General features: G+C 53.9%; 7 protein-coding genes across 7 annotated transcripts; 3 read left to right on the forward strand and 4 right to left on the reverse strand.

Moving 5' to 3' along the window:
* Nucleotides 1–1,798: 1,798 nt before the first annotated feature.
* On the reverse strand, nt 1,799–4,667 carry ACET3X_004174 (uncharacterized protein). Its single transcript, XM_069450350.1, has 3 exons — nt 3,442–4,667; nt 2,729–3,388; nt 1,799–2,640 (listed from the first exon to the last, which is right to left on the reverse strand). Exons 1-3 carry the CDS (start codon nt 4,076–4,078, stop codon nt 2,165–2,167), a joined length of 1,773 nt encoding a protein of 590 aa, XP_069308152.1. The 5' UTR covers nt 4,079–4,667; the 3' UTR covers nt 1,799–2,164.
* Nucleotides 4,668–12,168: 7,501 nt separating this feature from the next.
* ACET3X_004175 (uncharacterized protein) lies at nt 12,169–14,638 on the reverse strand (the record flags this gene model as incomplete). The annotated part of the gene is made up of 5 exons (XM_069450351.1): nt 12,169–13,627; nt 13,676–14,172; nt 14,245–14,403; nt 14,455–14,566; nt 14,616–14,638. 5 exons carry the CDS (start codon nt 14,636–14,638, stop codon nt 12,169–12,171), a joined length of 2,250 nt encoding a protein of 749 aa, XP_069308153.1.
* Nucleotides 14,639–15,351: 713 nt separating this feature from the next.
* On the reverse strand, nt 15,352–15,805 carry ACET3X_004176 (uncharacterized protein; the record flags this gene model as incomplete). Its single annotated transcript, XM_069450352.1, has 3 exons — nt 15,352–15,487; nt 15,538–15,671; nt 15,737–15,805. The coding sequence occupies 3 exons, from the start codon at nt 15,803–15,805 to the stop codon at nt 15,352–15,354; spliced, it is 339 nt and encodes a 112-aa protein (XP_069308154.1).
* A 1,143-nt stretch (nt 15,806–16,948) lies between these two features.
* ACET3X_004177 (uncharacterized protein) lies at nt 16,949–18,704 on the forward strand (the record flags this gene model as incomplete). The annotated part of the gene is made up of 3 exons (XM_069450353.1): nt 16,949–16,973; nt 17,060–17,319; nt 17,514–18,704. 3 exons carry the CDS (start codon nt 16,949–16,951, stop codon nt 18,702–18,704), a joined length of 1,476 nt encoding a protein of 491 aa, XP_069308155.1.
* A 1,159-nt stretch (nt 18,705–19,863) lies between these two features.
* ACET3X_004178 (uncharacterized protein) lies at nt 19,864–21,213 on the forward strand (the record flags this gene model as incomplete). The annotated part of the gene is made up of 3 exons (XM_069450354.1): nt 19,864–20,127; nt 20,207–21,130; nt 21,178–21,213. The coding sequence occupies 3 exons, from the start codon at nt 19,864–19,866 to the stop codon at nt 21,211–21,213; spliced, it is 1,224 nt and encodes a 407-aa protein (XP_069308156.1).
* Nucleotides 21,214–21,341: 128 nt separating this feature from the next.
* Nucleotides 21,342–22,864, reverse strand: ACET3X_004179 (uncharacterized protein; the record flags this gene model as incomplete). Its single annotated transcript, XM_069450355.1, has 3 exons — nt 21,342–22,422; nt 22,641–22,668; nt 22,729–22,864. The coding sequence occupies 3 exons, from the start codon at nt 22,862–22,864 to the stop codon at nt 21,342–21,344; spliced, it is 1,245 nt and encodes a 414-aa protein (XP_069308157.1).
* A 238-nt stretch (nt 22,865–23,102) lies between these two features.
* On the forward strand, nt 23,103–24,347 carry ACET3X_004180 (uncharacterized protein; the record flags this gene model as incomplete). Its single annotated transcript, XM_069450356.1, has 5 exons — nt 23,103–23,115; nt 23,175–23,191; nt 23,243–23,266; nt 23,315–23,831; nt 23,878–24,347. The coding sequence occupies 5 exons, from the start codon at nt 23,103–23,105 to the stop codon at nt 24,345–24,347; spliced, it is 1,041 nt and encodes a 346-aa protein (XP_069308158.1).
* Nucleotides 24,348–24,377: the final 30 nt, after the last annotated feature.

The raw sequence follows: 24,377 nt of genomic DNA on the forward strand, positions 1-24,377 counted from the left end.
TTATCAGGAGGAGATGAAGCAGCCCCATCAGAGACACATGACAGGCCGTTTACGAAAATGTGGTAGCGAGGCAGCAGCTAAGCATTTCCGAGTCGGCTATTATGCATTGCATTCCCCAACCGTGCGTTAGTAGAGGATGACTGACCTGTCGCGTTTAATGCGTGATGGAGAGAATGGGGGTTGTTTGTTTGCCGTATGTCGCTCACAGGTGAAGGCTTTCCAGACGCGATAAAGGATGGCGATGGTGAGCATTTTATGCGATGCAAGTGTGCAAAGCTTATAGGCTACGACCAAGCCGGTGTTGCGGGTAATTTGGTTCAAGCACAAAACAGCTACATCCGAGCTCGATTCTTCGTCCTTGTAGTTGACGCGTCAACACTAGTCCAATGTTGTAACAAGGTCACCTTGGTAGTGGTCACGGGTACAGTGTGACCGGCGCGATGGGTAAATTTGGTTCTCCAATCAAATCACACCACCTCTTGCATGTATCAGTTGATCCGATGTTCACCTTGAGTCGAGCATGCGATTCATCAAGAGTCTGGCCCCATGTGGACACCACGTTTACGGCAGGAAAGAAACGCTCCCTGAAGCCAGAGATATGTCAGGCGCATCGCCCGCACCATAAAGATGTTATTCATGGTAGACTCTTTGTAGAGGTGTTGCGCAATGTCTGTGCAGCGAATGCGAGATGGCGGCAGGCGATCGTGGAAAAGTATAACGAGGCAAAACACTGCTCCGGATCTATCATCAAAACCTAGAGACAAACGCTTGTCCAGTGGCGTAGTAGGTCATGGCGGAAGAACTCAACCGAGGGGTTGGGTTTGTCAGGCGGAGGCCGGTGCAGTCAAGACGGTCCAGACTTGAGATCTGTCACGCTTGCGACATGCCCGATGGGTTGACTTTTCCTTTGATGGATCGAGGAACATATACCCCAGATGTAAATATCTGACTGGGATCGAGTTGGTGTAGTTGCCTTTGCCAATAGGTTTACGCGTCGGGAATCATACATACTCCATTTTCACAATGCACATTTACAAGCATTGCGCTGCGAAAGCCCTGTACAAACACCGGGAGGGATCTTCATACCCTTACATCCAGCTGCAAGCCTTCCGTTCAAACCATGCATCAACTTCAGCTGCCACATGGTGTTCGCGCGCCTTCGGATCTCCTCACATGGTCCGAACCTCAAAACAGCAGCGGTTATTGGGCGCCTGGCATACGCCGCACGAGTACGCCGTGAACCACAGATGTTGGCAAATCGCAACCAGTTGTTGAGCGATAATGGGGCGCTTTGAAACAACCGCACCATTGTCCACCTCAACGTCGTGGCACGTGGAGGCGCGCACCAGAGACGTAGAATGGACGGTACGTAACCGTCAGGTGCCTAAAGTCCATTGTTGTATCGAGTGGTAGCATCGATATCAAAGACTTTGAAACAAGTGGTCTTGATAGGCAGATTCGCCGGTTCGGCAGCCGCGCGTCCCAAGACTTTTACAGTAGTGTCAGTCAGCTCTGGTGGGTACGGGTTTTTACTGGCGGATATCGCCCAATCTCTTAAGGGTATCGGTGTTTTTGCCGTCTCGCCGCCGTTCAAAGCGTGTGCTTTATGTAGCAGCTTTGTCAATCGCGGCAGTGTGCATAGAACGATGTCGCGCTAGTCACAGGGCTAGTCTGGCTCGAAGAAGCAGCATACCGGTCGCAACATTGACAAGGCGCATGCTAGGAAAATCGAGGTAGAGTAAAGTGCTGTTTATGTCAACCATGATTTCTGGAGTAGCGGATGCTGATATGTACACACGTGAACAAAGTAGACTTTTTGATCGCCAGATGAACATCGCCGTGCTCGTGAAGAGACCGTTGTGGTGACATGATAACATTGACAGTTAGCCATACGCCGTTCCTGGCTGGGCGTGCTCGACCACATGAATATTTTGTCTTCGTGCCTGTTCCACAGGATAAGATACAAGGAGTGTATAAGGAGACCGAATCATGAGATGATGCGGTAGAGAAACGAAATTTAATGTGTACAGCGAAATAGATGCATGTCCTCATGAGATCTGACGGTGGTCCCTTCCGAACATGATAGATTGCAAGACTAAAGATCAACGGACGAGAGGATATACCGATACGACGAGAACGACGATGAAACAGGGCAGAGACACGTTTACCACGAGAAAGACTCCTCGCGGAAGTCGACATTCCACTGGGACTCGCGATTGCGGACAGAGCGACGAAGCTCATCCGCCAACCCGCCAGTGCCGCAAGTGCTGACACAAGCAGCACCGATGCCCTCTTGCATCTCCTGGTCGACCAAGGCTTGGACATTGGGGCGCCCCGGGAACATTTGAACACTGGAGGATGGCGAGTGAATCTCCTTGGTGCTGCGAGGACGAGTGACAAACAGCAGGATTTTCAAAATCTCGCGACGGCGCGGCATGGACAGAATCTGTGTCATCCATGTACGGATCCATTCCAAATGTTCGGGCGATTGGATGATCCAAACAAGGGTGAGACGACGAGTGGCGACGGTTCCGTTTGCATAGCCAGCAACAATATCACGAACGTGGGGAACCTGGTGAGTGATACCGATACCAGCAGCCCACAGCATAACTGTGCCATAAGAGCTGAGGTCTTCACCGCCTGCAGTGTGACGTTAGCATGGGTCGTTTAAATTGAAACAATATCCGCGATATTGCAGAATCTGGGGAAAACCAGTTTGGGTACTTACCATATGGGCCCTCAACATATGCCGAAGTGGAGAATTTGCCGGCAGCGGTTAGATCTGCCTTCCTGAATAGCTTGTCGGTGAAACCGGTTCGTCGTCGAATGATGAAAGACATGCTTGTCCTGTGGTGCTCAAGAATGTCTTGGCGGTTCATGGGAAGACCCTTCTCATCGACGATGGAGGAGCCAATGGTGAGGTCTTCTTCCTCCTCGCTCCAAGCGACAGAAAATGGGTGGTTGGTCCAGAGTCCAACGGAAGGAATGTACAGATATGCGTGCTGGCCAGGGCGGAACCTCCAAGGACGAGCCATACGGACCGTCACGCGGAGGGCGTCTCCGGGAAGCGTTTCAACATCGCATGCGGTACCACCATTTCCGACGTTGCGCATGACGAGGCGGACAAAGCGCCATGTGCGCTCCATGACCCAGAGAGCAAGTACGCCATAGAGCATAAATTGTTGTGGTCGCTCCTTTAGGTGCACCCATACAGCGCCAAGCGCAATGGCGGCACCAACGATATGGCCGTGCAAGAATACCTCGTAGAAGGAGTGACGCACTGGCGATGGGGACTGAATCAGGAGGAATACGAATGCAACGGTTCCAATGAAACCCGTCATGATGAACTCGCTTCCAGTGATGGACGCTTGCACAGCACCCCAGCCCTCTATGAGTTTGTCAGTGATGCGTTTCTGTGATACCGAAAGCAATTAAACTCACTCGTGTGCACCTTGTTTGCTATCCAGCATACAGTGTGGGCGATGGCCTCGAGGATAACAATTCGTCCAAACCAGCGGTGGATGAGGTTCATAGTGTCGAAAGAGATACCGGTGAGCTTGATGATGGGGTTGTTGCGACCAGCAAGTAGGAACAACGGAATCATGTTGATGACAGCCATGATACCCGAACGGCTGAGGAGTTCACCGGCGCCCGAGGAGAAGGTGCTGTAGTCGATCCTCCAGACACAGAAGCCAATGTTGACCGCAAGATAGCCAACGAGGAAGAAACTCTGCAGACGGCTGGGCAGGGTTCCAACACCAATGGCGGAGGAGAGCTTGAACTCGCGGTGGTGACGGGTGCGGAACAGGGGCGCATCGAGGCAGTGCTTCTTGAAAGCTGCGTAAGTCCGGTTGGGGATTGCAAAGTATCGTTGGGTTTCGTTGTTCAGGCATGTTACGGTGCGAATGTAACGGACGAAGTAGAGGATGACTTGGTACAGGAAAAAGACGACGACGATGATCCACCAGATGTATCCGAGGTAGTGCTGAACGTCGACATTCTCCAGGCCAGCAGTTGGGTCTTCCTCACCACCACCTGCACGCTTTGAAAGGCCACTCATGACTTGGGAGAGAGACATTGTCGTGATGGATAGAAAGATGACGAGGAGTCCAAGGGGAGAGGGTATACCAGGCGGGGATGGAGATATGTAGAGAGTGGAGTCTGTCTTGGCCAGCAAACGACAGACGGGGATGGGTGGGTGGGAAGAAGCACAACGGCACTTGCTCCGGATCGGTGATGAGAGAGCAGCCTAGACGTTGTCTTGGATCGTGGCGATGAGGTGGTCGTGCGTCGTGACAGGCTTCACTATGGTAGATTGGGATGAACTGGGTTCAGCGCAGGAGCCCAGGGTTGTCGGCAGGCGCAATGCAGGCCCAGCAGACGTTGCAGGAGGTGTTGACGAAATGCGGATTGGGCGAGTTAATCAAGCAGGGATAAAGCAAACACCCAGCTGATGGTGAGTAGCCGTTATGCAGGAGGAATTGGCTGCTGTGATAGGGCCTCGAGGGAAAATCGCCAACCAGGGGATTATATTGCAAAGAGCCGGCGGGGAAGCGAGGACTAGCACGCGGGAGCGACGAAGAGAAGGTGAATACCAAGGCGAACCGAGGCGCAAAGGAGTGGCTGTGGGCTGAACGAGTGTGAGGGTGAAGAGAAGAAGAAGGCTACGCAGCAGCGGGCATGTGGGTAGAAGGGGAGCAATGCGCGGGTTTGATTATCGCAGCCTCTGGTGCAGGATTGGAGGGAGTGCCTGGCGCTGGTGACCGGGGTGACGCCTGCAATGGCCCCGCTCGGCCGCTGTAGCGCAGCCTGCTATTCGGGCATCGCGCGATGAAACGGGGAAGGTACGCCACACGCGAGCCACTACGAGTCCAGCTCGTTTCATCGCTCCGAACAAATCCACTGACTCTCGCACCACGCCTTGCGTCATCGAGGCTGCAACGCCTCAAAACAACACATGCTGCGCCGGGCGGAGCTGGCGGTTTGCTGAACGGCGCGCGGCATGTAAAACAAGGATCCGTCGCCCACTCTTCCTGCAACGCGGGATTGCTTATCGACGACGGTGCCTGGACAACCACTCCATCCACCCCCGCCATGCCTGCAACGGCCCTTGGTCATCTCTCCGCAACTACTTCACCGTCTCCGCAGCGCCTCGTCTTGGCTTGGGATTGTCGTACGGCGCGCCTCCCCGCTTACAGTACTTCGATCGAGTGCTATCACTTGGTGTCGGCTTTCGCTGGGCACTCTTACTCCTCAGCGGCCTCCATCTTAACCAAGATATGCGACACTCAGCCAGCGTCGTAGAAGCGGCCACTGACTGTCGTTGGCAATGAGCTACGCCGGCGCCTGTGCGAACATCATCTCAAACGCATCCATGTCTGCTGGCATCATGCTGTGGCTCCCCACGTATTGCATGACTGACTGTTCCAATTGTTCCGTCTTGTGGAGACTTGAACCGCGGATTCTCACCCCAGCCCGGTAACCCAGTCCTTGGTCGCTGTCAATCCACTTTGGTCTGGCTGTCTCAGGAACCCTACACACAGTTAATAAGCATACGGCCAGAATCCGCGGCAGTTCGCCATGAGCCCTGAGTTCGAGGATACAATCGGTTATCCATGTCCTTCATTGGCAGCTCCAGGGCCCAGCTACAACCTTCATCCTGTGCGACGTGGCTCTTGGCACTGATTGCACATGTCCTCATGTAGTACCTGCTGTGACACCTACCATATCACTTGTTATCGCAGGTTAGTGTTGACGAATACTACAAATTACGCATGGTCAGCGCCACGCATCTTAGAGCGCGCGATATGATCCACGGCAAATTCAACGGCGACGCCACAACACATTCAACACGCACGGTTGTGACTTACGGCTGCTCAACTTGACATTTTAGCCTGGATCCATCCTGCATCCTACTGTCGCGCGCAAGATCGGAAAAGCACACTACGTCCGAGTCTAATGGCTTTGAGGATGACGTACTCCGGAACATTCCACAATACAGCCGCTGCAAAATACGAGTCGAAGGTTAAGTCCTTATCCCCTCTTTGCACGAGTTCCCGACAGAGAGACGTCGGACAGCTCCATGTTCACTCTCGCCGCATTCAGCGCCAGGCAGACCCGGGCGTTTCACTGCGACCGCTGAAGAAGTGTCTGATTACCGTTGTTTCAAACAGATGACGAAGTCCGTCTAGGCCCCACGATCTCGAAACGTAGTCAACGATCCCCAGTACTGGGTCTCAAAGAGGGTTGCCTGTTCTCTTCCTTCACTAGAATGCAAACGCTTCTCACCGTTACGATTTCTCCGCGACTCCTGACATGCGACACGCCTACATAAGCGCTGTGGTGGACCTAGCTCAAGCGTTCGCAGCTATCGATAGTCACGCGATTCGGAGCAGGCGCTCCATGTCTGGACTGCCGCACACCTCTCGTCGCGATCCTTCAGCCTTGGTCAATGAGCACAGTCCGGCGCCCTGCGTTGCCCGTTATATCCTGCCACTGCTAAATCAATGTTGAACGGAGATTTGGCCGCTTCTGAGATTCGATGCGCAGTTGTCAATTTCCTGGCTTCGTTTTGCTCGCCGCTCACTATTTCGCTTACCGGCCAGTAGGATGATGTGCCCTAACATGCACGAAATCCTTCCGATGCGGATCGGTTCCTAGATCGACAAAAACGCGAATCTGACAGGAGCCGCCGCATCTTTGCATACAAAAGCAGACCTCGTTCCAGAACAGTTGTAGTGACGTCTGTTGACAGCTGTGGCTTCAGGAAGCATGTGCCGTGGTGTTCGGAGAAAGAGAAGCACATGCGATGCTGCTAGGGTAAGCCTGTTGCGTCGGGCGTCAGCTGTCGCAAAACACGAGTCTTACTGCTTACTTGTTCCCGGCGCGTAACAAAATCTCGCTCTCCGTCTCGATCTCCGGCGACATGGTAGGATGATGAGAGGACAAAAGTAGCATCTAACAACCTTCGATTAGCATGCAGTTAAAGGATTCAGTTTGAATCTCCCATGTACAAATGAAGGCAATCTATATGTGGCAGACATGTCTTGGACAGGACCCTGGACGAAACATTGAGGCCAAGCGCCAATTGCTGGGTAGCTTCGTTAATGCAGTGTCGTACTGACAATCGCCTCTACCCACCATAATAACATACCACCTATAGACGCGTACGTTCTGTGTAGTTGGCAAGGACCGAAATGAGTCGCTACGGACTACCAGAGTGCAATGACTGCGTCGTCTTTCAAGACTTGGGGCGCACACCAGCAGGAAACAGATAATACACGCCAAGGTCCGATGGCCCATGGTACAAGTAACCCTGTCTGAGATTCGAGACTGAAGTCGTGCAGCGGCGTTGCAGGAGAATGTCATCGGGACGTTGAAGATGTTGCCATGTTAGTTTTGCCCGAGTGAAAACACCCTGTGGAGGCGGAGAAAACAACGCGTGTTGGCCCTTAACGCCGACCGCCGATGGTGGTGAAACAAACAAACATCAACACGACAACATGCACACATAGCATTAACGTACCACATTACAGCCAAGTCTACCCGCGTGTATTGCTTCCACATGCATTAGACGATATACTTATCCCGATGTCGACCGACGACACGCTGCCATGGACGACCTCCAGGTGCAATCGCCTGTTGCGACCGCTTTCATCCAAACTCACAAAGCTACGCAAAGAGCTTGAGCGACCGCGCCCCGCCAGCGCTGAGCCACGCAATCCTTCCTCTGCCTTTGCGATTAAAGGGTCGCCTCAAAAGACGACCAACTTCACCCGACCAGCGAACAAGCCACGGGGCTTCGAGAAGGCTAGAGATCCGGACTGGCGACCAGGCGCGAAGCCAGGTATAGGCAAGAAGACAACATACGGAGGCCGAGGTCGTGGAAGGGCTCCAGTCTTGCAGAAGAGCGGCCTCCACACTGGCAATGCCGATACTTCGCGGCCAGGCGAGATCGCCTTCACACCTTTGATCTCAAGGATGGGGGCGCAGCTGCATAGTAGCCCGCAAATACCAGTTTCGCCATTGCGCAGATACTCAAAGGTCAAGGGCCCTCTTCTGGCTCCCATCAATCCACCTGCGACGCATGTGCCGGGCGAGATCCGCAAACTCATACAGGGACTGTCCGAAGCCTACGCGAACATCCTACAATCAACTACAACGGGTGGTGAAGCCAGGTGGAAGGGCACAAGGCCGCTCCTGGGTGCCTGCTTGAGGAAGCTCCCAGCGTACATTGAGCTTGAGGAGCACTTTGCGACGCTAGATCAGCTCGAGGAAGACGGGAAAGAGCAAGACCGGGACATTGTCAACGAAATATATGAGCATCTGGAAACCCAGTTTGAACAAGACCATGGTCAAGGTTGGCGTCCTTTCAAGTGCGTTGTTCGAGCGCATGCCACGACGTTGATATGTGACGCCATTACGGATAGGGTCTTCAGCCTGGATAACGTGTCGGTCCTTGTAACGCATTGTTTAAACTCCTCTTCGTGGGATGAGGCTGAGAGGTTGTTACTAGCCTATGCTCCCCTTGTGGAGCCGGTGCCGATACCTGCCAACACGCGAGCAGACTTATTTGATCTCCAGAGATCGCCCTATCTTCATTCGGTGAGGAACTTTGTTCATCACACAGGACGTTATCGCTTGCTCTATGATCTCCTGGAACACATGATTACCCTCGAACTTCTGCCTCTCGAGTGGCTTGCGACCGACTCTATGCGCCCGGTGTGGGACCGACTTGTTCAAACGATATCAGAGAACGATCATCGGACGCTCCGAAGTGCTCACCAATTCTTCGAGACAGTTACAATCGCAAGCATGGGGCTACCTGATGCGCGACTGTTAGAGGACGAAGTGTCTGGCTCCGTATCACGGCGATTTGTACCATCGTCTCGAATGGAGCTCCGACAGGCGCTTGAAACCACCTTCTCAAGTCTGCTCACTGTGCTGTGTAGCATTGCCTTGGTTAACAGCAATCGCGATGACCCTGCAGGGCTTGAAATAGCCCGGCGAATCGTATGGGCGCTAGACGCAGTTGTCATCACTATATCTACCCGTGAAAATATCCAAGATGAGCTCATGCTCCTTGGCGCAGACGGAGACGATGTCCAGATCATGGCGCAGCGAGCTGTCTGGATACATTTCGCATCGTTTTTAGTCCACCTGGAAGGTTGTATATACTCGGAGACGTCACCCCTCGATTGCTCCACAACTATTGAATTGGTCAACTGGGTAGTCGCCCAGTATTCACCAAGCAACATCAATCTTGCATCGATATTTTCAACTCTCCCATCTTTACTCTCTTCGATCGCACGCGGCACAGGACGTATCTGGAAAGATGATGGCTTTGATCAGCTACAACGACTCGTCACAGCCCTGGTGACTAGCTCTGGTTGGAGACTACCCCATAAACTTTGGACGCTGAAGCGACTGGCTCTAGAGTCAGCGAGGGAATTCGCCCAAGGCACAGGTGATGGTGAGCATATGACCTACGTACGCGATATCGAGAAGACAATGCAGACACAAGGTCGCCTTGTGATTATGCAATCTCCACAGAAGAATGAGTCGCCCGCTACCAGTGGTGGCTTTAGGTGGGAGGAGGGCATCGGTGAGTGGGTTACTTGCACACCTTTTGTCAGGCAGAACATAAGTCGCTCTGCAAGAAAGCCGATCCGCGCATTGGAACTTTTACCCACTCCTATGCAATCGGAAGACGATATGACGGAAGTGTCTGATGCTGAAGGTCATTTTCCAGGTGACATACCTGATACGCCAATTTTCGAGAGCACGTCTTTGGAATACTACGACAACCAAGTCCTACAGTCATCGCCTATCAAGATAAGACCGCGGGCTTCTGCATCTTCGCTCGGGAAACGAATGCGCGCACCATCACCAAAGGTCGTCATACCTATGAAGCGGACAAACGTAACACCCCCAGATACACCCCCATTCAAGTACTACTCCGAGCTCCCCGGTGAGGAACAAGACGGTCCGAGACGATCTCCGCGCCCACGACAGGAGCTAAAGGCACTACCTTCTCGAAGACATACAGAGCGTCTTAGGACCTCACTCGAGAGCGGACTACGCAATCTGAAGAGACCCATCTACGTAGAGCCGGCGCTTGAAGTTAGTGATAGCGATGCTGAGGTCCAGAGCGCCTCGCAGGACTCGAACCATTCACCAGTGTCGGTCGAGGAGGTTCGCCTTGAGGTCATTCAGGGTGAAGCTCTCCCATCGCAGTACCCTCGTACACGTGGCTCCCACATCGTCACCTCTACTGACGACAATGACGATGGTATTTCCGAAAGGGACGAGCTTGGTAGAACGCCAGCTCGCACTCGCTCTCAATTGCGGAAACGACCGACCGCCCGACCGAGTATCCGACCACGCAGGCAGATGCGGAAGGCAGGCCAAGGAGCAGTGGCTGATATGGATGACAGCAGTGAAGACGAGTTGAGTTTCTGTTAGGTATGGAATTCTCTTTTACCTAATGCTGTCGACGCATGCGTGCGCTCAGATGGCGTGCTCTAAGATTTGTTGTGTTTGGCCAGTCTTGGATCACCTTGTGTTTTGTATTGATACCCCCATACCTTTACGATTTGTTATTTGGACAGGTTGAATAATATATATGCCCTTCATCTTTTCTTCATGCACCTGTTGTTGAGGCGGCTTACCAGCCGAACTGGCTCAGCTGGTGCACTTACTCAGTAGTCCTTATAGGACTACTAGAGATTGTGTTTGGCACTGTAGGGGAACCTATCAGCTCCCTTGCTTCCACTTGGTCTCACCACACTGCTTTGTTCACCCACGCGCTCGAAGCTGGCTGGAAATGTGGGGCGCATATCTCTTGCATAACCTTCTCAAACCTTCTCCTCTTGGCAAGTTATGTGATTCGCATGTAATGGAGGAAATGTCAGAACAAACGCCACATGACGCGATGATGACCAGGTTGTGTGGGGATTGTTGAGTGCACTTGGAGCAAAGACGTACAACTGAGATCAATAGTGAGGAAGAAGTTTGGAAAGCGAATAATCTTGCACAAGGTGAAGTTGCGTTTATGCTTGTGATGTTGTTGCCACTGTGTTAGTATTACTACTTGTCACGTAGGCATCACGGTTCGCGTACGCGCGTATATGCTGGATGAATTCTGCCGAAGCCATGTATTTTCATTGTTTACTCAAGTCTGCATCCTATGACCCAGATTGTGCCTTGTCCTTCAATGATAGTGTGATATTCGATGCCGTTACGGTTGCTTGTGTCGTGCTCCATGGTGAAATTGTCAGACGTTAAGGACAGGCGTCAGATCGAAAGCCGTCGTGGCGCGTGGCGAGAACAGTTGTCCAGAGGATAAATTTCTGTACAGTATTTGTTAGTAAGAAACTTGATGTGGGACATGCGCCACGAAAGCTGTCCAGAAGAAAGGTAAAGCAGCGTACAGTTGCAGTTACAAGCTCCCGGTGCGCAGCCGCAGTCGGCGCAAGTGCATCCAGTGTTTCCGCAGCCGCCCTTCATCTTGATGTGTATGTTGGAAGAGGTCGAAAGTTTGGTTTGGTAGTTGAAGGAGTGGTGTCGTTCTGTTGCTTTGATCGTTTGCTTAGAGAGAATCGGTCGGAGGGGCAGAAGCGGGGCAAGCCTTTTATATCTCAGGGCTCGGTGACATATCCCTTCCGGAACAAAAGATGCGACACCGGTAGCCGCACTTACCAATAGGTCATACGCTATGACACGGGTTCTTTTCCAAGTTTGCTATTAGGCGGGTTATCCGCGAATCATGGGCAGGAACGCGATGTGTGTAGTGGCTGTGGTGGCGATTCGAGCGGCTGCATGAGGTATCGGCGCAAGCATGTAACCTGATTTGAGCAAGTTACGTGGGAGCTAGTATATAAGCTTGTCGGGTGGGGCGTCGACGGCGCATGTGCCACCGGGATGTAGAGAACGCTGTAGCTACCCTGGAATATGCGAATGCGACGTCATTGAGTTATCGTGTTTTGCGTATTTTGTCTTGTTTCCCCGCGAGGTTGCTGAGTTCTGGCTTCACACATGGCGAGGATACTAGCCGTCTTGTGAACACCCAATATGAACGGCCAGACATGCTAAAAACCCGAATCTCTTGCGCAGCCCTTAGGGCCGCTCATGCGCCTGCAGCACTCAGATTCGATATGTGGGTAACGTTCAGATCACGCCTCTTTTCCCCATGTTGGCAAGATCAATCACCTCCTCTTCCACCTCGTTATCTACCGTGTGCTTCCCTTTGGCATTTTTGCCGCCTTTAACTCCACCCTTGTTGTTGACATTCCCTCTCTTTCCATCCTTGATACTACCCTCATCATCATCGTCATCTCCAAATAAGAAACCTTTGCCCTTCATCCGTCTCTTCTCATCAGACGAGAAGGTTGAGTGAGCAGCACCGGAGGCGAAGTTTGAGGATGCTGAGTCTTCACCAAGCATCCAAGAGAAATTTGAAGATGTGAGATGCGGACGTGACGGGGGAGAAAGAGTCGAGGCGAACTTCGATGGGGGTGACAATGTGCGAACCGGCGGTGACGTGGGACGAGAGCTCAGAGGGGTAGGGTTTTTGGAGTTGGCTCTCAATGGAGTGGTTGACTGAGATGTTGTACCCAAGGAGAGAGGTGGAACACTGGAGGCTTGCCCCGACGACATCGGAGATTGTGGAGTTGGGGAAGCCAAGCTGATCGCGGCTTGTGCAGTTGAAGCTTGTTCCGTTGCTTCATCGACGGGAAGTGGTAAGGAAGAGTCATCGAGATACACTTGAACAAACTGCACTTTCGCGATCGCAAGGCTGAGAGCTTCCATTGCCTCTCTCCCCTTTCCATCATTCTCTTTTGCTTTTTGTGCCTCATCACGCTCCCTGTGATATTCCCACAAATCGCCGACAGCAACTTCTAACATTTTGGCTAGGCTCTTGTTCCTGCGATCAAGCTCTTCCATCTTCTTCAAAGTGTTGGCTGAATGCACCCTTTCGAGAGTTGGTCGCCCGCTAGCAGCGGCTGTACTCAGTTGACCAGGCTTCCGGAACTCTCTCCCTCCAGAGCGCGGTGTCGACTGCCCGGAGTTTGTCGTTGACTGATAGGCTTCCACGTTCTTCCTCACTTCGCCTACTGCATCCCGTAGGGCCTTTCCTACACCCCATTGCGAACCACGATCTAGCACGTTTTTGGCAGCTCCTTGTATCAGGGCCTCAATGCCAGCGCCCTGTTGGGTCACAAAACTCCTTGGAGATCCTATGCTTTGACGCGTTCGACTGGAGACGAAGGAAGGCGACGGCGACGGCTCGCGGGCGTTCAACTTTGACTCAGGCTCCATAAGAGGTGCTTGCTTGCCATATCGCGTGATGATTTCTGCGCCACCGGGCGGAGTAAGGTGATCGCGAAGGTACAACGCGTCCTTGATGAACGTATACGGAGGTGTAGCTGGTTCGGGATATCTCAGTAGTAGTGCAAATGCTTCATTTGTGTCAGCTGCCATCAGCTCCCACCGTATGCGCAACAGCATAGCTATTGAAATCATGTCAACGAGCTCTAGCGTAGAGTCTATCGCGAAGAGGGCGTCCCACATGTCGAAGACAGCGTCGAGTGAGAACTCCCGTCCGAACAGAAGGCGTATCCAACGTCTAGTTGCATGTTAGAGGAGCCGAGTACAGACGCATGTGGTGGCTTACAGTAGGAATATCTGAGGCACGATCTCCAGCTTTACGAGGTGGGTATGCAGCTCTGGGTCCACCTTTGGCAAGCTTCCTTCAAATATCCTAGAGCTCCGTGCAAGCATTGGTGTATCGTTGGTTGTAGATCCCGTCTCAGCCGGCGCGTAGAAGGATTTTGCCGTTTGCATGATGATGGAGAAGAGCATGTGCGTGTCGTGCTCAATGTACTCTGAGTCCAGCATCTCGGCTAGGGTGTGGTCCATTGCGGCAGTGTTCCCGTCGACCGTGTCTACCGCATCTCTTTCCACAACCCACAGCAAAGGCGCGAGTATCTCGTGCATGCCCTGGCGGTATCCTATATCAGGATGCATCTTGCACCAAACAAACAGTATGTCCAGCATCATGTTTTGAGTGGCAGGCTGGCGGAAGTATACATTGTCTGGCATGCATCGTTCGATATCTTGGAATATCTCGGCACGAAGTTCTTCGTCGGCGCGGAGAGCTACCCATGGTGACTTTTAACACTTAGTACTTGTCAATAAGTGATATGTCTGATGGCGGTGCCGGCCGGTCGCAGGTGTACACACCTCTGATAGCTCGCTCAATGGGTCGACCGAGGACTCGAATTCATCTGGGTTTTGTATGGCACGGAGGTAGTGTGATCGCAGAGAGTCGTATGTCTTGCGCGCATGGCTGAGGTGGGTAGGCCACGACGAGCGATCGAGCGTCTTGAAGACGAGAAAGATCTAATCTTGCCGTGAGCGATGGGAGGGGAAGAGGGGCGCAGCGGAAGGTACCTTCCAGCAGACGGACCGGAGTCCTGCGGTGATTTGGGGTTCCTTGTGCGCAGAGACGTGGATCTTGAGGTCGGTCAGGGAGTGGAAGTCGTCGAGCTGCCGCCAGTGCTTCCTGTGCCAGGTTAGAACTGAAATCACGTACACGTGCAATGATCGCTCACTCAGCTTCGGATACGGAGCGCATAGTGGAATATTGCAGAGAGCAGTGTGAGTACTGTGTCGGCAACGTCCAAGCGCCCTGTTGGCAGTAGCTCTGCGCCGTGATGCAATAGCACGCTGCGGGGCAATTCGAGCCGACCCAGGCGTCACGTGGTACTCGGGACGCTCGAGCTCACTTTAGGTACCATGGGAGCGCTTAGAAAATAGGCATCGTAGTGCGTCCGACGTGTCAGCTAGGATGCAGCTTGCAGACGCGTTGTTGGTTCAGGGTCAGGGTCCGTTGTCTGTGTTGCATCTGGTTGCTAGAGGGAACGATAATAGATCACGACGTCATGAAACTGCATGACACGAATACGATAAAGGCACAGTACCGTGTAGCTTGGGACAACGGTGTCTAGCATATCTGATAGCCTAGTGGGCAGTAACTTTCTAATTCCATATCCACACTACGTTCGCTAGGGACGGGAATAGAAGAATTAACATCACGATGCAGGATCCTAGGCCGAACGCCAATGGCGACCCGCGCACAGTCGCATGCGCATGCGGGTGTGAGTGATGGAACGAGCTCGAGTCTATTGAACCAAACTTGCCGCGTGCTCCTCGGCTGCCCGCATGTCGGACTGAAGATGACGAAGTTGAGGGAAACGTTATTATCCAGTGACGCAGCTAGCCCACCGTGATCGACGATGGCTTAGCTGTACCAAGACCCGTGCGAGCAAGCTGCGTTGGAGATGGGTGTTAATCTTTGTTCGCTGGGACTGCGTTGCGCTGGCCCTCTATGACGAGCCTGTCCATGAGACCCGGGGCTAGAATGTCCTGCCGGAAGCGCTCCTGCTGCAGCCATTCTAGCGCACGCAGCGTGGGGCCAGGGTGACTGAAGCGATGCGATCAGTAAGCAGGCGGTGAGAGGGGCGGTGGACGTACTGAAGGAATTTGATGTACTTTGGGTCTTTGAAGTACTGCAGGTAGCCAAGGTAGGCGACGAATTCAGGCTTGTCAAGCGTCTTCTGCTGGGCCAGGTAGTTGAGATAGACGGGATTGGCAAGGCACTGGACAAACTAGGAGCGTGTTAATGAAGGTCAAACAGGGGCTAATGACGAGGCAGTATAGGGGAATTGCGGACCTCGAGCTCGAGCTCAAAGCGCGAGTAGCCTCCCACGCCCGGAACATCTTGGGTCGTCTCGTGAGCCATGGCCGGCGAGTTTGACAGCTGACGATGGATAGTCGGTATGGGAGCGGCGCTTGCAGGTCACACTGAGGCTGAGGAAAAGCAGTTCAGGGTCTTCCCCGCAATTTCCAGGTTGCGCAGAGTCGGCAGCTAATCCAGTTGGGTATGTGAGGCGGGCTAAGGATCGCGCACTTGCACAAACGGGTGCAAGGACAGCAGGGCTGGGGAGCTTGTGTAGAGGAGTCGAAGCAAGTGTGCAGTCAAGGCAGAGGACAGGTTGTGTTTCGGGAGTGGCTACGAGGGTTTCAATGAGCTCGCGCGCGCGCCGTAGCTAGATAAAACACTGGACGCGATCAAACGGCGTGGATTCAGCCAAACAGCAAGTGCATATCCAGAGGTTTATTGTCCCATGCGTTGCCCATGCAGTGCATCGAGTGCAGCTCGGGCCCCGACCCCACAGGCACAGCGGATTAGCACCCTGACTTACCGTCTAGACAGTCTTTTCCGGCCAAGGTGGCTGCGGTTTAGGAAGCTCGTGATCGGGCGCTCGAATCACAGCCGGACAGTGCCACGGAACCACGCACCCACGGTCAGTCTCTTGCGGTAAACACGAGGCCCAGCTAAGCTTTGCCTCTACTCCCGCCTCTAAAAGCCCCAACTAGGCCGCTCTTGCTCTCGACGGTCTATAGCTCAGGCACTCCCTCTACTGCCTCCTGCCTCCTGCCTCCTCTGCCTCTGCCTCTGCCGTCTGCACACCACCTGCTTTTTGCTTTCCTTCTCTCTCACCACCTCAACATCGCCGCCAACACCACCACCGCTCCCACTTCCCGCACATTGCTGTCTTGTATTCACTAGGCGTTGCATAGACTACTAACGGGCCTCAAACACGAGCCATCAAACACGCGCCCCGCCAGTCTGTCGTCGGCCTGCCAAAACAGGGCCCGTCTATCCTCAGCACGAAACACAGCAGAGCATCGGTACCACCGCCAGTCTTAGCAAAACCCGCTGCCGCCCCTTTTGCTACTTCTGCTCGACGCGAGGTGCGCCGGAGCAGGATTGTCCCCAGTGCGTCACCAGCCAACAGTTGCACAAAGCACGCCTGTCGTCTCCCGCGACGCCAGTGTTTGATTGGGCCGCCCAGCAGGGTTGTGAGTAGCGGACGGCATCATGTTTGCAGAGCCGTCAATGCCAGGTAAGGCTCCTGAAATGGCCTGTTTCACCGAAACCGCTGCCTGTGACGAAATCGGACGCGCCGCTGATCATATTGCTTATCTACAGAGAGGCGACCCTCGCCAGGCCTGCAGCTCAACCTCTCCTCTAACAACCCCTTCCGCAGAGCTGCCTCACCCGCCTTCCCCTCGCCCGCCAGCGCCAACCGCTCGAGCTCGGGCAGCAGACCAATGTCGCGCAATCCTTTTATATCTACCTTCGAGGCCGAATTTAACAAGGAGGCATCCCGAGACCTCGTTGACATGTCGGCCACCATGAAGGACTCTCCCAAGAAATCAACTTTTGGCTTTGCCGCCGAAGAGCTCTTTGTACGTTCGCTCCCTCTTGCACCCCAATGACCTGTGACGCGACGGGTACCCGCGTCGTCACGTCGTACACGCCACATAGTTCCTGCGCTGTATTAAATACGGTACAATCCCTAGCCGTCGTCACTGAGCCGTCAAACATGGACCGGTTCAGGCGTTTTGTGATGCAGTTTGCTGACTATCCTGCCCTCTCCCAGGCCAACCTCACCATCGATGACAGCGACAAGAAGCGAGCTCCCCCACCACGGCCAGCTCCTGCCCGAAGCGGCACAGATCCCCGTTCAGGCCACCGCCCGTCTCGCTCCGAAGAGGAGAGGCGCGCTGAGCGCATGCGTGAAGCTTCCCGCGGTGGCTCTCGGCCACGCGGTCCTCCCAGTTCTTCGCGTCCTCCCCATCTGAGCAGTCCCGAACGCCGTGAGAACCGCCGTCCTCGACGCAACTCTGAATCCTCTATCATCGACAGAGGCTCGTTGGATCCGCGCGAGGAGCGCAGGCGCAGGGAGCGTCGCGAAGAGCGTGCCAAAGACGGCAAAGATAAGAACGGAAAGCGTGTGCGCAAGCCACAAGGTCTAGACCTCATCGACAAACTCGATGTGACTGGTATCTACGGACCTAGCATGATCCACCATGATGGACCGTACGACGCTGTGCAGCCCCACCGGAACCGTAAGAAGGACCAGCGCGCACCTATGCACGCCTTCCCCGTCGGTTCGGCCAACAACACTTTGGGTGGTTCCGGACCGCTAAACAACAAGATTGATCTAGACAGGATCCATGGAAGAGGTGCCGAGGGCTTCACCGACTTTGCCGGTGCCGAGTCTGAGTGGAAGAAGCCTGCTCCAGTGGCTGCAGAGTTCAGTGCAAAGGGCCGGGAGGACATTGTGCATGGCGAGCAGACCCACGGTCTTGGAACTTCGACTTTCCTAGAGGGTGCCCCAGCATCCCGCAAAGCGATCCAGGAGGAGTCTGACGCTCAGCGGCAGAAGCAGTTGGCCGAAGGTGGTTTGGGCCGCAAAAAGTCTATTGCCCAGCGGTTCCGTGGCATTTCTCAGCCCCGACGTTATGGTGACGGCCCTCGCATCACCTCGCCCGAGGCACGCTACGGATCTGCTACCAGTCCAACTGGCCCTTACAGCGCTGGAGCTATCTCACAAACCAAGGCAACAGAGCAGAACCCGTTCTTCAGCGACGACTACGACAAGGCCTATGACGCCAAGGGCGCAGCTATCAAGACCAACGAGAGCGGATCTTCACCGCCTCGAGGCGCTGCTCTGCAGCGATCCATTACCACCGATAGTGTAGGATCTCCCACCGGCGAGGGAAAGCCCAGCGGTGGATTCCTCAACCGGGTCAAGTCTCTGAAGGGTGGACGCCGACGTCCTGCTTGAGAATGCATAGGCAGGATTGGATCGACTCGACCACTCTCTCCATCAACTCCGAACATCCCAGGATTACCTCGAGAACCAAAAAGACACGACGTGCCTAGCGCCATTGCGAATGGCTGCTGACAGCGCCTATTTCTCCTATTGTCAAACACATCCTTTCGGGATATACACTTTCCTTTCGTCTGGCGCTGGGGTAGTTTGGACTTGAAAGCACGAGGTCTGGATACCACTCATGTGTAACAGAGATCATGGCGCTCCAAAATACTCAATAAAGGGTTTTTCTCCAATTACCAATTTCCAATTTCCAATTTTCAATCGAGTCACTTTTTTTAATGCGCAGAAATTGGGCTACTTTGTTATAGCTACTCCAAACAAGTTTGCGACACTTTTGGGGATGCTAGGCGTGAAAATCTGTAGCTTGAATCAAAATTTACAAAGACCAAACTGTTGCACCCTACCGTATCTGCTATGCAAGCTGACGTTGCATCAGAAGCAAATCAGATATTCACGTGTGAGGCCGTTGATTTGCCCCCTTTGATCCCGATCTAGACCTGCTCGATGTTCAGGGGCAAGAGCTGCCCCGCTAGGATCGACCTTGACGCGTTGCTGTCGCCCAAACCCCCCACTCAACCCACTGCCCAATCTTCGTTGCGCGGACCTGGATGCCGTTGCTGCCCCTGGCACATGACTTACATCGCCGACATGCTTCTCAGCCGCACCCGATCAGCCCTAGGATCAGCAGCGGACTTTTGAGATCGCAAGCCACCGTCGTATCGCCCCAGGTTGATCTTCGGCGCCACGACTCTGAGGCATGTGTTCAGTGTCGGCTAGGGCGTTAGTTGTTCGTTGGGATAGATAAGGAGCTAGTCGATGCCTTGATATTGGCTTCAGAAAATAATGCATATGATGTGGGCTCGGTAATTTGTACCATGGGGATTTGAGCGAGCGAGATTACTGGGTTGCAAGACTTGGATGCACTCACGTAATGTCTCCCGTGGATTGTGCACCTGTCAGGCATAATCGTAGTGTACGAAGTTCAAGGATAACCAACAAGAGTTGCGTAAATGCGCCTTCTCCTTCCATCTCGCGCTAGTACGTTCCTTTCCGAGCCTGGTTCCGATTGGCCTCTGAACCAACTTACAAACATGCGGGTGGTAGCAACATGGCTGCGGTCAGCATCACCTCGAATAGGCTCAATGAGACCGCAAGACCTGCAGAGCCACGACTCGCATCTCACTTGATCGACGATGAAGAGCTCGATGAACTGCTAGAGAGCCTGTGCGACGTCGGTACTGAGAGGAAAGCAGAGTATGAGAAGAAACGACTGCGGACTGGAGTCAAGAGCTTGGATGATGCACTGGACGGCGGAATAGAGAGTGGATGGATTGTTGGAGTCAGCGGAGAAGCCGGAGTGGGTGCGAGCGAGGTGAGTAACCTGAGCGTTACTGCAGGTGTCATCGAGAACTACGTCCCAGAACAAAACATCCATGTTCTAACATTTCCAGATTTGCTGTGCCCTACTCGTCGACTCGCTTCTTCAATATGAGAACTCGACGGCTGTTGTTATTGATACGACGGGCAACTTCGATGTGGTACGATTTTACACAATGATTCTTGCACAACTGTCTCGACGGCCAAGCATTACAGCTTCACTGCACTCTGCAATCAACATGGAACCTGGAGCTTCAATCGAGGACCTGTCAGCAAAGATCTTGGACCGCGTTAAGATCATGCGGGTTTTCGATCATGTGGGTATGAGCGAGGCGATCGAGGAGCTTAAGGGTGATATTGCAGGGCAGAGTGTTGCGGAACCCACCCCAGTAACTGAAAACGCGCTACCAGTTGAGAAGGTGAAGATGAAGCGGACATATGTCGCGGACAGCGAGGACGAGGAAGACGACGACGACGAGGAGATGTTGTTCGAATCAGAGTCCACCATTATCGCAGCAGCACAGCCAGTAAACAACCCAGAAAGAGCGAAGGCACGACATCTCGAGCCGGTGGAAACGGCAGAGACTACGCACACGGAAGCAGAACGTGGTCAAATCAAATTCATGCTAGTCGACAATTTTGCCCACATCTTCAACCCTCTATTGAAGAAAGATTACATCCGAGGTATCTTTGGTCACAACCCCATCCCCATTGAGAACAGATATCCTGACTCGCATCTAGCAAACAGTATGGCAGCCATTTTCTTCACAACCATCACGGACTTGACAAAGTCCCATTCACTCCACACCCTCCTCATAAACTCGGCTCATGCTCCCCGCGCGTCCTCACCGAAACGCGTTGCACCACAGAATCAATCAGGCCCTCTGCCCCAGCAACAACGTTGGACACCGCCTATCCCACCGTCCATATTCGCGAGCAACGACGTTGTCCCTAGTTTGATGCATTTACTAGGAAGGTACACAGATATGGAGATATTAGTGAGTCGGATACCAAGACGAAAAATGGATGCGAGAGTTTACTACAGAGATGCCGAGAGATCTGGACAAAAGAGAGGCGTTGAGACGGTGGGAGTGTTGGAGATAGTGAGCGACCGGTGGAAAGGGAGGAGTGGAGCGTGGGGTACGTTTCGCGAGGGAAAAGATGGGATTAGAGATGCTTGAGGTGAACCTGGTACACAAGAACACCACTCTATGATGTTGACGGCGAAGGTTCGACGGAGAAGTCGTCGTCCCCGGTGTTTCTTACCCAGCCCCTCAAGGCTGTGCGTATGCCTTCTTTGGCCCTGATCCTCTCAATGAGCTCATCAGATCCTTTCATGTCCGCATACTTCCTCTTGCGCAGTGCCCCGCTCGTCACCACTGTTCCGCCTAGTACACCCGCTAGATGCAAGCCTTGAATCCACAATCCCCTTCGGCATATCTTGCTTGCTCCTCGAGGGTCTAATTGCTTCCGGCCCTGCATTACGCCGCCGATCAGAGTCTCCTGCCAACTTGGTGTCCATACCGCAGATATGTTACTAGGTACCGCTTTTTCGGTAGCGGATAGCGCGCGACGCGACCAAGTGAACTCTCGATCCGTGGGAAGGATGGTGAAGGGCTGGAAGCAATAGCCGCCTTTCCACTCGCTCGAGTCAAGATTGCTGAGGCGACCAGATGCAGAGAAGGCGCGTTCGCATGCTTGTGGTACGTACTGGGAGTCTGGCAGCACCAAGGTCTCCAGGTAAGCGTTCTGAGGACTAATAAACAGAGACGTGGTGGATGAGAGTAAGGACGTGGCTTGTTTTACTGCAAGTTTGTCTGTGCAGGATTTGCTCAGCGTAGGCGGCGCATCAGGTCGTGAAGGTTTTGCGCGGACGACGCCCAAAAGAGAGAAGTTGGATCGCCCTCGGAGTGCCGAAGCCTCTCCTTGATCAACTGAAAGCGATGTGGAGGAGAGAGTTGGCGGCGCACTGGTCCACGGTGTTGCGTCTTCTTGCGCAGCCATGGTGAGCTCCATGCTTGCGTCTCCACAGGGAGCTTCAGAGCAGTACATGTGTAGGGATACATCTTCTTGGATCGTGAAAGGCTGCTGTACATGTTTGGTTTGTTCGTCAGGTGATAGCTTTCGAAGGATGTCGGACGTTGGATATGGTGACGTTGAGATGAGAGTGCATTCGTCCAGGAGGTAGCGGTTGAAGGCTCGAATGGCGATGACTTCGGCGTGCCAGTCGTGGAGGATGTTGCCGTGAGCGAGGGGTAGTTTGCTGACAGGGAGACATTTCATGCCAGTGCTGGGAAAGGTTCAGTGCATGTCCGTAGTCGTCAGTCTCGCCAAAGAGCGAATTCTATGCGATAGCCAGCGTGTTCAGGCTGGATTGAATTGTGTCAACACCGTGCGCCCTGTGTGGTCTGTATGGCTGATACTTCACCTAGTGAAGTACTGGGCTACACTACACGATGCCCGTTTTTGAGAAGCACCCTCCAAGGTCGGGTGATGGGAGTGGCTCACCCTAGAGATACACATGACAGGCTTTGGCCTTCACCAAGTCATGAGCATAAACAGGTAAAGCTCGTTCCGGATGCAAGTGAGCGATTACCTTTAGATAAGACGATTCCGGCAAGGGGCACCCATTCCCTCGCGCCATCGTGGCGGGGTCTCGGCTTCCTCTTTTCAGGTAGCTGAGCAAAGGCGCGTAGCACGCAGTCCGCGATGGCATTTGCATCTGCGGGCATGGCAGTGAATTGCAGGTGGTGGGTGCAGAGAGCAAGGGCGGAGTTGGGGCTCAGATGATCCGGGGCGCCAGCCAGTGCGTGCCAGGGCCCGTTGTTGTTACCTTCGCGGTCACAGAGGCATCGCTCCTGCTACTTCAATCACAAAGAACCCTGTCACTGTCACACGCTCAGTACGAGCGAGACCCGGGCTGCCATTATCTCGACGCACCGCCTCTGTCCCTGGTCTTCTCTCCTCAACATGCAAGCGTTTGGTGAGCAATGGCCATGCGCCGCACCGTCGCATTTGCGACTCAAACACTCACGATTGCAGTGCCCAAGAATCGACGTGTAAGACAGAGCCAGTACACGGAAGCTTGCATGGGCTGACATCTGCAACAGCCCAAGTTTGACCTGCACCTAAGAGTGAGCGGCCCCGGCCAAGGCGCAGGATGATGTATTGACGACAACCAGATAATCGACCTGAACAACGTCCCCCTCGTTTCCGGCACGTCGTTTGTCAAATGGCACCTCTCGCATTCGACAGCCGCCGAGCATCGCGGCCGCACGTCCAACTGCCAAGTCAAGGACCACAAAGTCGCCTACAACTACGACGTCACACTGCCGGTCCGCCTCACCGTTGACAAGAATGGCATGCTGCAGGAGTGTTGCGTCGAGTTCGAGGTCGTGCAGGAATACGGCAGAGGCTCGGGTAGAGGCGAACGCATCACCCTGGGAACCATCAAGCTCAACCTCGCCGAGTACGTCGAGCAGAGCGAGATGGCGACCATGGCAGGCGAGGAGCCAGGCGTCACGAGGAGGTACCTCATGCAGGACAGCAAGATCAACAGCACCCTCAAGCTCGGCATATACATGAAGCAGACGGAAGGTGACAAGAACTTCATTGCGCCAGCCCTGAAGACGGCGCAGGTGTTCAGTGGCATCGCCGGTATCATGGCAGGAGAGCAGGCCGAGCTTGAGGACCACGGAGGTAAGACGTATCCGACCAAACCACAAACTCGTACTCATGTCTGCAGTTGCGCCCTCATTGACGAGTAAATCACGCGAAGCCGGCGAACTCCAAGACATGTACCGACGTACGCTCGCCGCATACTGGTCCGCACAACCTGGCGAGCTCAAGGCAGACGAATGCATCGAAGACATCTTTGCAGGAGGAGACGGATGGGGCGACCGCGAGAAGCCATACTCGCAGCAGCCGCGAGCCCAGCCCTTGCGCTTCGCAGCGGGTGACAGCAGCAGCTCCGTGAGCGAGAGCGAGCCCAGACACATGCGCGGCAGCAGCAGCTCTCATCGCAAGTCGCATGAGACGTTGCGCCCTGGAGATGCAAACTCAAGTCACTCGCCCAACGTACGGGGCAGAGGAAGCCTGGAGCAGCAGGCATCGCAGATGAAGGCCGAGGCTGCGCGGAAACGACACCGTCCACACCACGAGGTGGATGAGTTTGATTTGCGAGAAGACCTGGTCAGCTGGCATCGTCCAGCCTGAAGTCTCAAACGTAGCATTGTAGATACAAAT

The sequence above is a fragment of the Alternaria dauci genome, chromosome 3, assembly GCF_042100115.1.
Source record: "Alternaria dauci strain A2016 chromosome 3, whole genome shotgun sequence".
NCBI classification, from domain to species: domain Eukaryota; kingdom Fungi; phylum Ascomycota; class Dothideomycetes; order Pleosporales; family Pleosporaceae; genus Alternaria; species Alternaria dauci.

What these genes read in the sequence shown, in the direction of transcription:
- ACET3X_004174 (XM_069450350.1), bottom strand. Translation starts at nt 4,078, where the DNA reads ATGTCTCTCTCCCAAGTCATGAGTGGCCTTTCAAAGCGTGCAGGTGGT. An exon ending in AGCAAACAAGGTGCACACGA is followed by an intron (nt 3,389 to 3,441) that starts GTGAGTTTAATT and finishes ACAAACTCATAG; the next exon opens with AGGGCTGGGGTGCTGTGCAA. An exon ending in ATATGTTGAGGGCCCATATG is followed by an intron (nt 2,641 to 2,728) that starts GTAAGTACCCAA and finishes GTCACACTGCAG; the next exon opens with GCGGTGAAGACCTCAGCTCT.